General features: G+C 40.8%; 2 protein-coding genes across 6 annotated transcripts; one reads left to right on the forward strand and one right to left on the reverse strand.

Annotated features, from left to right (window-relative positions):
- The first annotated feature begins 72 nt into the window (after window positions 1-72).
- On the forward strand, window positions 73-7,541 carry dcdc2b (doublecortin domain containing 2B). Of its 5 annotated transcripts, none has more exons than XM_071499006.1 (14): window positions 73-702; window positions 894-1,206; window positions 1,348-1,399; window positions 2,873-2,943; window positions 3,803-3,934; window positions 4,044-4,178; window positions 4,339-4,378; window positions 4,540-4,605; window positions 4,763-4,937; window positions 5,066-5,175; window positions 5,347-5,415; window positions 5,866-5,943; window positions 6,055-6,132; window positions 6,245-7,541. In XM_071499006.1, the coding sequence occupies exons 2-14, from the start codon at window positions 923-925 to the stop codon at window positions 6,305-6,307; spliced, it is 1,353 nt and encodes a 450-aa protein (XP_071355107.1). In that variant the 5' UTR covers window positions 73-702; window positions 894-922; the 3' UTR covers window positions 6,308-7,541. The 5 variants fall into 5 exon arrangements, with proteins under 5 accessions (XP_071355107.1, XP_071355108.1, XP_071355104.1 ...); XM_071499007.1 differs by having other exon boundaries at window positions 73-698; XM_071499003.1 differs by having other exon boundaries at window positions 73-1,206.
- Window positions 7,420-11,549, reverse strand: tmem234 (transmembrane protein 234). The gene is made up of 6 exons (XM_071499023.1): window positions 11,394-11,549; window positions 11,223-11,287; window positions 10,720-10,871; window positions 10,579-10,645; window positions 8,683-8,775; window positions 7,420-8,350 (listed from the first exon to the last, which is right to left on the reverse strand). Exons 2-6 carry the CDS (start codon window positions 11,233-11,235, stop codon window positions 8,241-8,243), a joined length of 435 nt encoding a protein of 144 aa, XP_071355124.1. The 5' UTR covers window positions 11,236-11,287; window positions 11,394-11,549; the 3' UTR covers window positions 7,420-8,240.
- Window positions 11,550-11,621: the final 72 nt, after the last annotated feature.

Below are 11,621 nucleotides of genomic sequence, written 5' to 3' on the forward strand. Positions count from 1 at the left end.
GAGGTAGTTAACTATTGTATAGGTAGAATCTCTATTGAAAGCAATTCATGGGAAGATCCTCAGCTCTAAACAAGTTGTCTCACGGAAGCTCAAATTTCCCATGTGGGTTACAATGAATGAGCTTTCACTCAGCACATGAGGTGTTCATCTTACAAATATTGACGAGAGCCTCCTATTAGGCTGCTGTTGTCTTATGGTATTAACATCATTAAAGAGCACCCATGGAAAGAAGCAATTTTTAAAGGCTAAGAATAGTCACTTGTGAGGATCTTCTGTCATGGTTCTGTCACCTTCTGGGTCTTACACTTGCTTCCTAATGCTAATATCCGTGATATATTTGGTAATTATTTTCAGGAAAATACAGACAACTGGGTGTAGAAGTTATCTTATTGATTCAGCTTCACAACACAGCGACCCACCCATTCTCCCCTCCTCTGTCTGAGTCTTTTGTTGTGGTTGCTGCCGATGGTTTGGCCAGCGAAGCCAGTCATTGCTGGCTGTGCTGCCATAGCAACCAGGAAATACTCACCGCCGTCAGTGGAGTAGTATGTGTGTGTGTGTTAGGGGGACAGAGAGGAACAGAACGTGAGTGGGAGTCCAGACAGACCACAACAACAGAGGGGACTAATTTTCACCTTTGCCTTCAATCCTGCAATTTCCCTGCTTCATCCTCCACCGGGCTTGTGACTGACTGAGCAGTGTGTATGGATCAAAGATCATGTGTTTGTATTAATGTGTGATTGTTGAGGGAGCATGACCCCAAAACTGTAGAGTGTGTCTTCTGTATGAAAATGATCAAAAAATGTAACTGGAAACTATATGAGTGGAGAGAATAATGTGTGTGTATGTGTATGTGTGTGTGTGTGTGTGTGTGTTTGTGTGTGGACTAACAGCTAACAGTGGAGTAACAGCTGGCTCAGAGATGGCTGCCAGCACTGCAGCCACGACTGTCCTGCCTCCAGTGAAGAGCGTGATGGTGTACAGGAATGGTGACCCCTTCTACAACGGACGGAGGTTTGTGGTCAACCAGCGACAAGTGACCACTATGGAGGCTTTTCTGAATGAAGTGACCCAGAACATTGGTGCTCCTCTTGCTGTCAGGACCCTGTACACCCCCAGGCAGGGCACCAGGGTCTCAGAGCTCCAGGACCTTCAGACAGGAGCCCAGTATGTTGCTGCTGGCTTTGAAAGATTCAAGAAACTGGAGTGAGTAAAAAAGCCATGTAGAGAGCTGATAGCTGACGGGGGTCGAGTTCCTTTAACGAAGGCTTTCTGTCTCTAAAATGATGGCAAATGAATTTGTTGTTGGCCCCTCTGTTCTTGTCTATGTGTTGTCTTCATGTATAGCTACCTGAACGTAGGAGCAAAAAAGCAGCCTGCTGCCCGCAAAGAAACCCAGGTAGGCTTTTATTTTCTCACATGGGCTGCCTCCTTTTTCTTTTTTTTTTTTAGGCCTACAGCACAGTCCATGACTCATTAATCCCAGTCTAACCAGGAGGAATGCACCACCAGGCCACACTGCGCTCATATCAAGTTGATCCATTTGAATCCCTGCCAAGTCAAATAGGAAATTGAGTGCAGGATTTTCCATTAGCGAGACAAGCTCATATTTGCTTATAAATGTGATGACACTGTTATGTTGGCATTAGTTAGATTAGATGCACATTGTGTGTGTGTACGTGTGTGTACGTGTGTGTGTGTGCATGGGTCACCCTTTGCATGTACCCTTCCATTGATGTCACTGGTTGTCATGTAAATTACTGTTAATAATAGGCTAATGATTGTGTTGTCCATCAAACAGTGGGCTGGCCTTTCAAGGCTCTCATGTGACATTAGAGTCAGTAATTATATCTGGATTGCGTTACAAATTGTATCAGAAGTTATGATCCTTTACTCTTTAGTGTTTTCCTATAAATTGACAGGAAGATGGAGCGTGATGATGACTGTATGCAGGCAGAAGCACTCCTAAAATTCACTCAAAACCGATTTCAAAGCAACGCACACAAGTACACACACACACATAGAGCCACTGAAACTGACCAAGTGCTCGCTTTGTATTCTGACCATCTGGCAGGAGCGAGTTTTCAGACGCAGAGTGTGCTCTCAGTCTTAAGCAATGTGTTACTTTTCTGCCAAACATAAAAGAGTGGAGAGTAATTGTGTGTGTGCCTTGGATGTCTGCCATTTGGAAGAGAGATTTTTTTTTTTTTTTTTCGTGGGTTTTAAAGTCTTAAATGCCTGTGTTGTGGTTGCTGTGGAGCAATGCAGGAGGAAGTGTGTCTGTATAAGAGTGTGTTTGATCCTGTGGGTGAAACAAAGAGTTATGCTTCCACACAGTGTTATCAGGGCTATGTGCATGTCTGGGCAGGCCTCATGCCTATATTCACCTCCCCATGCCTCCATCTCTGCTCAGACACACTATAAATTAAATGCCTGCCCCCTTAAAAGTAAAAACAATAAGGGAAGATTATCAATGTCTGTTTTTGTTCCGAGTTGATGGATTTATTCCAGCTAGGTTATCAGAGGCAGACGCGGATATTGGCTCCAGATTTCATTGATATGGGACGACATGGGTAACAGCGTGGAGAGGAGCCCTCAGATCAGATACGCCGTGTGAAAGTGCCACTGAAGAAGCCTTGAAGTGATGTTAGTTTCCATGGCTGCAGCTTTCGAGCTGACATGAGCAGAATAGTTAGTCAGTCGTTTCACATTTGAGATAACTGATTTAGCTTTGACGGACGTGCGATGTAACTGATGTGAAGGACATGGATGACGTAAACCTAATAAGGGAATTTTCAATATTGCTGAGAAAATGACAAGATTATGATGTTCTGCTGTACAATGCATCTGATTTTCTGAATGTCCCCTCCAGGCAAAAGTAACCCAGAGGCCTACTGTTTCAGCCAAATGGAGGAAGTTTATACCTGTACCTTGCATTATACAGTGAGTTGGACAAACAAAAGGCAAACACACGCATACAATTATTCATAGCACTTGTATCTGCGAGACTCTCTTTGAATGCTAGGTTCACATTTTTTAAAGTATGTCTTAAAATGAAGTAGTAATATTGAAAGTCATTGATGTAATTGTTTTTTGTGTCCATAGGGATGTTCAGGCCTCAGTCAGACTTACATAAATCCGATTGTTGTCTTCCAAATTGAATTATTAATTGTTTTTAGTCAAGTCTAAAAGCAGCATATAGCTGCAGGGATGGCAATGTCACTCTCCCACTGAGTCCACCACTTTGGTCCACAGTGACACTCTCAACGGTTACTGGTTAGATGGTTAGATGTTGATCCCCTGAGGATGAGTCCATCTTACTTTGATCCCCTGACATTTCCTCTTGACCAGCTTATTGACACTTTTGGCTTTGAGGAAAAATATCTCAACACCTATTGAATGGTTTGCCATGAAATTTGATTCAGGTATTCACGATGCCCGGAGGGTGGACCCTGGCGACTTTAATGATCCATTGTGGTGCCACCAGTGCCTCAGTTTTCAGTTACCCTGTCCTCAGATGATGGCACCTAATGACTTTGGTGATACTCTGACTTTTCCACTAGCACCATCATCACAACAGCTTTGGCTGAACTTCGAAATGCTTTTTTCTGCAGAACCAGGACACTAGATTTTGTTCCCCATGTCTTATGCAGAAATAACATCAGGAGAAGGTCTCATCAAGGCCAGTAGAGACAAGAGGAACAATTATAGTGATCAAAAACGCTTCCTATGGGCATATGAGTATATTGTTTCAGACAGACTTAAAAAAAATATAAACCTCTCCTTTAATGCTTCTGTTCAGTGTTTTCCGTAACGGAGATCTCCTGTGTCCGCCATTTCGATTCATCATTCCTCGGAGCATGCAGCAGGATCTGGAGCAGATCCTGAGTCTGGTCACAGAAAAGGTCAGCCTGCGAACTGGAGCTGTGCGCAGGTCAGTGACACTGTCTGACACACACACACACACATACTCTCTGTGGAATACAGACGGAGAGTGAGTGACAAATCAGCTAAACACCTCTCTAACCCCTTTGCTTTATCAGGTTGTGCTCTTTGGAAGGAGCCACTGTGTCCTCAGCTGGGGAGCTGGAGACTGGCCGCTGCTATGTTGCCGTGGGAACCGAGAGGTTCAAGAAACTTCCATATGTGGAGCTGTTGGTTTCAAAAGCCACAGAGAGGTATTGTTATGCAAGGTCACGTTTGTGTGCATCTGTTCGGCTATTCTGCTTTATAGAATAACACAATGACTGTCAGACAAGAGGGAACATGGACAGAAAGATACTGTGCACTTTTTTACTTACTTTCTTCACACTACAATGTTTTGTTGATATTTTGTAGATATTACCCAGGAAAGAGAAGGCTGTTGAGGAGAAATGAGGTACCTTCAGTTTATACTGTAACTCACACACATTATTTTCATATCTTAGTATTGTTATACTACAGCCTACAGTTCATTTGTCACATTTCAGGTCTGTATGAGAGGACTCAGAAGATAATAAGTGAAAAACAAAACCTCTTTTGTGTTTTTTTTTTTCTCAGAACAGGAAAGCAGGAAGCGGTCCAGAAGACCAGTATAGTGACTCAGCTCTTCTCGACTCCCCAGAGGTAAAAAAAAAAAAATCCTCCTCTGTATTGTATTCACACTACAGAAGCTATATCAGGGCTGTTAATTTGTTTGTTGTATACTGCATAACACACTGAATACACTAGTGAGACAAACACTGCAGGAGGCTTCTTGTAATATTCAGTTGCATCATATGAGTTTCAGTCAGATGGTCGGAGGGTGAAGTCGACAGGAGATGAGGCTGCACTTCCACAAGCCACACAGCAGAGGAGCAGGAGACAGGGAGCAGATGAGACGTCTGCGTTCTTTGCCAGGCCGGTCAAGATCCGCAAAAACAGAGGTCTGACAAGACTGCCACTCAGTAGTGGATCTGGTTAGGAGCCCTATCAAATCTAATTTTATCACACCTACAATCGAATGTCTTCACATTCCAAATGAGCATCATTCATTTCGTGTTAATGAGTGACGCGGCAGCAGCTTTTTGATTTGTGTTTATTACAGTCCAGCCTAGCGTATTTAAAAGAGCAGCACGGAAGAGGAGAGAGGAGGTGCGAGGAGCCGAGGAGGTGCAGGAGGATGAAAACACAGCTACAGAGCTTCCTGTTGACCAGGTTAACATACCAGTCATCTCTGTGTCCTTTCTGTCCTATAACTGTGTGATACAATGCTGCTACTGTATTTGTATTATATGGTAAAACAATACTTCAAGGAGATAAATTAATTATATGTAAGCACGTGCTTAAAACACTTGATCTGGATCTGTCTATGATTTCCTCTTTAAGAGAGTGGCAGAGGTGGTGGAAGATGAGGAACTCCACAACACAGATGATCCCCTGCACAGCACAAAGCAGGTAGGCATGACTTTTCCACATTCGTTCACCAAGGGTATAATTTAGACAATGATCACACCAGAAGATGATGGGTCCATGATGGTCCGGATGAGAAATGAATTCACGTATTCATTTATTATGGTGCCCTTGCTAGATTATAGTCTACACAATGTGAGCGATGAATAGGACATTGAGAGTCCCTGTGATAGTATTCCTTCATTTCCATGTAGAGTAAAATCCTTTGCTCACTGTCATAAACATGGATGATACTGAAACCAAATGCACGAATTATAAAGCGCAGGCAGCACAATGAGAGAGAGCACCTACACAAATATGACGGAAAACAGGTACAGTATGTGTGAGTGGGTGGTTACGTGTAGATAATCAGAATACAAGTGTCCAAATGAAAAGGTTCAGTTGACTTTTTCTGGATGAACGCGTTTGGGATGTCATCTTTTTGTCCTATAAAAGGCTCAGTCATCTGAACAAAGTGGTGTGGAACGGACAAAAGGCTCTGCCAGGACTGACAAGTCCGCTGCCGAAATACTGGTATACACAAGTAACCCTAACCCAAACCCAACAATAAGTAACAGCTTACATTGAGTAGTACACAGATACCAAAAAAATAGTCAGCAATCACTGTGTCTTTCATTTAAAAAGGAACCTGAGCAGAAGCACCCCCCTTCAACGTCAAGGCCTTCATCGTCCACTTCTCAGGGAAAGAACAAGGAAGAAAAAGTAAGTTTACCCACTTCACGTTTTAAATCAGCGCAGGACCAGTTTTCCTCTCTAAACAGGCCCAATGAAAATGTCTGCTTAATTACTCTGTTTTAATTATTTTCTCTAACAGGACGGCCCACAGGACATTCTGTCAAATACGGTAGAACAGAACCATCATCAGGACGACTGGTGAATGACGAGCACAGAGGATTCATCAAGGAGGTCACATCAGCAGAGTAACAGCCAAATGCAAGGCAGATAACCAAGCAATTACTGTTTACTGCTTCAACATGACCTGTGTGGCTAAATGAATGTTAGAACCGGTAGTACTTTAGCTGCGGTAATGAGCCAAGTGACAACATTCATTTATGTTGTTTTTTTGTTTTAGAAAATTTAGGAGACAAAAATGTGAACTTGCTCATCAAAGAAAAAAAAAAAAAAAAAGAACAAAGGCTACAGGGGGTGGATGCAATATCATTCATTCTAGTACAATACAGTCCACTGCAACAACTCCATTAACTAACCCTGAAAAAGATCACACAGTAAAATCAACACCTCTGAAGAAAACAAGTCTACAGTCATGCATGAAATACAGCCATGCAGCTTTTAAAGGCTGTACCTCGGTGCATCTGCATTAAATGCTAGCCTCAGTGTGCTAACACACTGCCAATGACAGCGCTTACATGCTGGTGGTAAACAGCTAATGAGTAATGTTTACCTTGTGCACCATCTTAGTTTAGTGTGTAAGCATGTTAACATTTGCCTATTGGCAGTAAACGCAAAGTGTAGCCGAGGAAGAATCTCATTAGTTTTTGCAGGTATTTGATCATAAACCAAAGTATTGGACAAACTTGTGTTTTGACCTGATGATGGTGTAAAATGAGAAGTGAGAGGACTGTTGATTTTACTAAAAACAACTCCAAAATCAGAGGGATTTATCCTTTGAGGACTGTGAATGTCGACATAAAACTCAATAGCAATCTGTCTGATAGTTGTTGAGAGTGGTGGCCCAGATTACCACACTGCGGGTGTAGCTAATAAAAAAAACTGAACATTATTAGCTTCACAAAGTTGTATTAGTTATTGAGTTTTGCTTCTGACTGCATTGTATTGTGTACATGTTTATGATATTGTGTCCATCCTGTTTTCCTGGGATAATTCTGATGCAGATATTGAGCAGATGATCAATGATGCAATTAATTCCAGTTACAATATGTACATAGGAAACAGTGTTTTGGGACATTTTAAGCCTTACTGTATTTTGATTTGCAGAAATTTGTGATGGAGAAAAGCACAGACAAAGAATCATGTTTTGCCAACAATTTATTCTTAAGATATCAGCAACATGACAAGCTGAATAGATGCAACAATAACAAAGTCATCTGTACAGTGCTCTGTGTCAAATAAATACTGTGACAATAAAAATATATATTACTATGCATGTAATTTATCTCTGAGTACCGTACAAATTTTCCAAATATGTTTAGAGAGCAAACAACAAGGCCACTCACCCTTATAGCAACTACAACCTTTATGCTTCCTTCAAAAAGGAAGAAATCTTTACTTTAGTAAACAGTGAAAACAGTGGTGTGTCTATCCCAGTAATACATCATGTATACAAGGAAAAACAGCACTATCCTTCTGCTAAACAGCAATTTGTCCTCTCCTGTGTCTAAACGCACAGCACATTGGACAGAAGGCAGCAGCAGTAAAATGCCCCTGTTAAACCAGGAGGTGACATCTAATTGGTCCATTTCAAACTCCAGCCTTATTTGAAAGTGGTCTCTATTTTTATGCAGATAGCAGTCACATGGCGGGGCAGCACAGTGCTTACAAGCAAAAGTTAACAACCACCTACCACTGATTTCTATGTGAGCATCATAAATCTAATCTAGCTCTGGGGTGAACCCTACATGAACCCCGCTCCCCTTCAACTTCAACTTCTGAAGCTCACGCTGAGTTCATTCAGGCACAGCTCTCCCATCAGAACCACAGCTCTAAGGAAACGTTGCCTGAATCTAAATTGCCCCCTGCAGTCCTGCTCTAAGTCTGCCATGTCCTTCTTTCCTTCCCTGCTAAGGAATCATTTGAAGGTACAGAGAAATTTCCTTTAAATCTGATCTCTGTTAGTGCACAGTCTGAGCCATATCCTGCTTCCCAGTGTCTCGGTTGTCGATGGAGCTTATAACACACAGAGTGATGCCGGCCGTGGTGAGAAACATTCCTGCGACGGCCTCTGCAGAGAGTAAGGTGCGTGGTGGAGGATTTGACAGAAAATGAAAGTTGAAAAAAGACATAAGACAATCAGTGTGGTATTTTTAAAGGAGAGGAGATAATTCATTGCTCAGTAATGTATTCACAAGTCAGTAAATTAATGTTTGGTAAACATTACTTGTGTCTTGTTTTTTTTGACTTTGCTGAATTAGTCAATAAAATCTCTAAATGTGTTCCAGTAGCCTAAAGTTTGATCCTAAAGCGTATAGCGTCTTAATTCCTGGATCTGTTGTTATGAGAATTTATATCACTGGCTGTGATTATACATCAGTATCATCAACATGTGTGCCTTACGTTTGCCTCCAAACTCTTCACCCAGTAGCTTGCCCGTGAGCAGAGTGCAAAGGAAGGTGAGAGAGTTGGCCACAGGAACAACAAGCGATAACTCTGGATAAGAAGAGAAGTGAGGGAAAAATTGATTTAACATTTTCCTAACTAAGGCTTTCAAGGATTATTTGCCAACATCTTCACATCTGCCCTAATTTCAACTCATCATGTACTTTATAGACACATGGTCTGATGCAAAACTCTGCACTATATGGAGAATGCCCGCTGTGATTAAGAAAACACGAAAAAAGACTTAAGAGGAATTTGAATATTAGAATTAATTAGGATTTGCAAAACACATGCAATTTCGAGATCCTGAGATTCTAAACTGTATTTCTTTATTCACATAGCTTGAATTTATTTTTGATGAATCTATGGGCTAAGAAGAAAGGATAGGATGACTGTGACAGAGGCACAGCTATAATAATATAGCATTATATCAGCATTTACAGCCATTTGTTCCAACAAGACCTATATTTGAAAATATTCTTTATCTAATGTTATCCAAGAAAACTACTAATACAGTCATTTTCATTTTTTTACAAAACAAAAGCTGGTAGAAATATCAGTTCCCGCAAGCAGGGCCATTATTTCTTACACCATGGTGTGGGATCAGATTAGAGCTGAAACAGAAAATGAATTAGCAACTATTTTGATAATCCTGTTTAAATACATTTTGCAAGCAAAAGTCCCAAATATTTGAATGTTCGAAATCCTCAAATGTAAGGATTTTTTTATACTGCTGTTTCAAATCAACAGCTTTGGATCAACAGAATTGGCAAAAAATGTATTTCAAAAATTATTTTTTAAAACAACAAGGAATCAGTAACAAAAATAACCATTTATTGCAGTCTTCAGTCAGCTGCCCTTAAATATTTAACCTCTCTTGACATGTATACATTAATCTCCTTGGTAGTGTTTGCATAAGATTGCATTTATCTACCAAATGATACTTACTTATGTGGGAAAAACACAGTTTAAGCTGGAACAGTAAAGTTCCATTAAAGACATGTTGACATGTTGCAGTAGGAAAAGCAAAGGAATGAATAAACAATAATAATAATATAATGAATAATAATAATAATAATAAACTAATGACAGCTGCACTTCCCGTCTTGCCATTGAGCATGCTGGCTTACTGTCATGACTTACTGGAACACCTGAACAAAAGGGAATCATCGTTAAAGTTATTAATAACCCCGGTGCGTTTCCTTCTATGACAATTGAAAACATCTGCGGTGAAAAAGGCCTCTTGCACTAGGCAGAAATGCGGTGAGGTCAGAGGTGGGTCTCTACTGCTTTCTACCCACAATAATGATTACTTTCGAAAGTCATTTACCCCTTTAGTTTAACTCAGGAAGAGTGAATATTCCAAAAACACATTCCTTTAAATAAATCAATAAAAGTGTGGACAAGAAGGGCTTGTGTTTCTGACTTGTAAATAGTGTTTATGTCAACTTCTAAGCCATAACACAACTACGAAACTCGACAACTCCAATGTATTCAAGTTGGTGCTTACTGACACGGAATTTCCTGAAAAATAGACATAATCATATGATTAACAAAGACCAATGTTCAGTGTAATTAAACCCTAATTTAAAGGCTATGGAATGAGAACAAAGCAATTTGTCAATACATTTTTGATGTGTCATTGCTGGAAAAGCATAGGTGTGAGTAGTAACATTAATGACAGCAGGATTGCACTTAGGTGAGTCAATGACAGAATTGTTCTATGATTGATGTTAGTTACACCCGTGCTTTTCATGGCTACCACCCTATGTTGCAAATGAACCCTATGTTTTTCAGTATAACAACAGCCACCATCAGACAGTGATGAAGAGAAACCTCTAGTGCATGACTCACCTGAGGTGGACAGTGTATAATAGTAGATCAAAGAGCCACTCTGGTTCAGAAGAAAGGGGATCAGGTACTGGACAAAGAAGAGGGCGTAATTAGACCAATTATAAGAAAAAGTAATGATTTCACACATGTGCGCGACTTTACCTTCATGTTGAGGAAGAGAAACTTGATCTCAGCCAGGAGCTGTGACACTCTGTTGGTCCCTGTCACATTTTCTAACCCCTCTGTGCCTCTCTTCAGGAAAGGGTTGGTGCAGCCCCACAGCACAGACACCAGCAGGAGACTAAGAAGTTCCACTGCAAAACACGACAGCAACTTACCATCGCCATGTCACCTCATATCCTACTTATATTATTTTCTGGTTACGTTATACGGCTCATGTGGTCAACAACAGCCGAGCCGTGATCCGACGAAAACGGGGCAAAGAGTAGAAGAGTGCGGTTAGCACCTGAGGTACTAACGTTAGCTATTTAGCTTTCTTCCTTAGCATGGACCTCGAAATGTTAGCTCGCGTTGGGTTAGTTTTGTGTTGTTAATGCTGGGAAGGAAGCGTATAGTTGCGTTACTAAAAATACACAAACAGCCATTAAAATCTTGGCCAGTATCATGGTTTAAGAAGAGGAAGAACTGGCTGGTTAGCCACTCACCTACGGTCGCCATCGTAAGGTAAACAGCGGCTGTGGAGTCGCATTCAATGACTGTTCTCCAGTTCCTAGTTAACACATTTTAAACGTTTGCAAAATGAATAAAACAACTTCAAATATATCTTTTCATTGATATTATATGAAATTATCTTAAAGGAAACAAAACCCACGTACCGAACGATTCAATAACGAAGGTGTTATTGTGAAACACAATATTTTGCAACATTTCGCGTAACCTTGAATGCAGCTTTACAATTTTTCAATGTTGTAGGACGAAAAGGTACCAGCTGATGGCGCAATAATTTATATAAACATACATTTTTACCCTTTTAAATACCCAAGCCCTCTTTTCTTTTCTTTTCTTTTCTTTTCTTGCTTCCTCATGGCCTTTGAGGCTTTTAC

This window comes from Trachinotus anak, unplaced genomic scaffold, assembly GCF_046630095.1.
Source record: "Trachinotus anak isolate AG129_WGS33_773 ecotype Australia unplaced genomic scaffold, CSIRO_AGI_Tana_v1 ptg000015l, whole genome shotgun sequence".
NCBI classification, from domain to species: Eukaryota; Metazoa; Chordata; class Actinopteri; order Carangiformes; family Carangidae; genus Trachinotus; species Trachinotus anak.

Coding starts and splice junctions, on each gene's coding strand:
- dcdc2b (XM_071499003.1), top strand. CDS start 836: ATGTGTGTGTATGTGTATGTGTGTGTGTGTGTGTGTGTGTTTGTGTGT. Junction 3,935..4,043: donor CGAACTGGAGCTGTGCGCAG/GTCAGTGACACT, acceptor TTGCTTTATCAG/GTTGTGCTCTTTGGAAGGAG. Junction 5,176..5,346: donor CAGAGCTTCCTGTTGACCAG/GTTAACATACCA, acceptor TTCCTCTTTAAG/AGAGTGGCAGAGGTGGTGGA.
- tmem234 (XM_071499023.1), bottom strand. Junction 10,646..10,719: donor TTCTCTTCCTCAACATGAAG/GTAAAGTCGCGC, acceptor TTCTTTGTCCAG/TACCTGATCCCCTTTCTTCT. Junction 8,776..10,578: donor TTATACACTGTCCACCTCAG/GTGAGTCATGCA, acceptor CTTCTTATCCAG/AGTTATCGCTTGTTGTTCCT.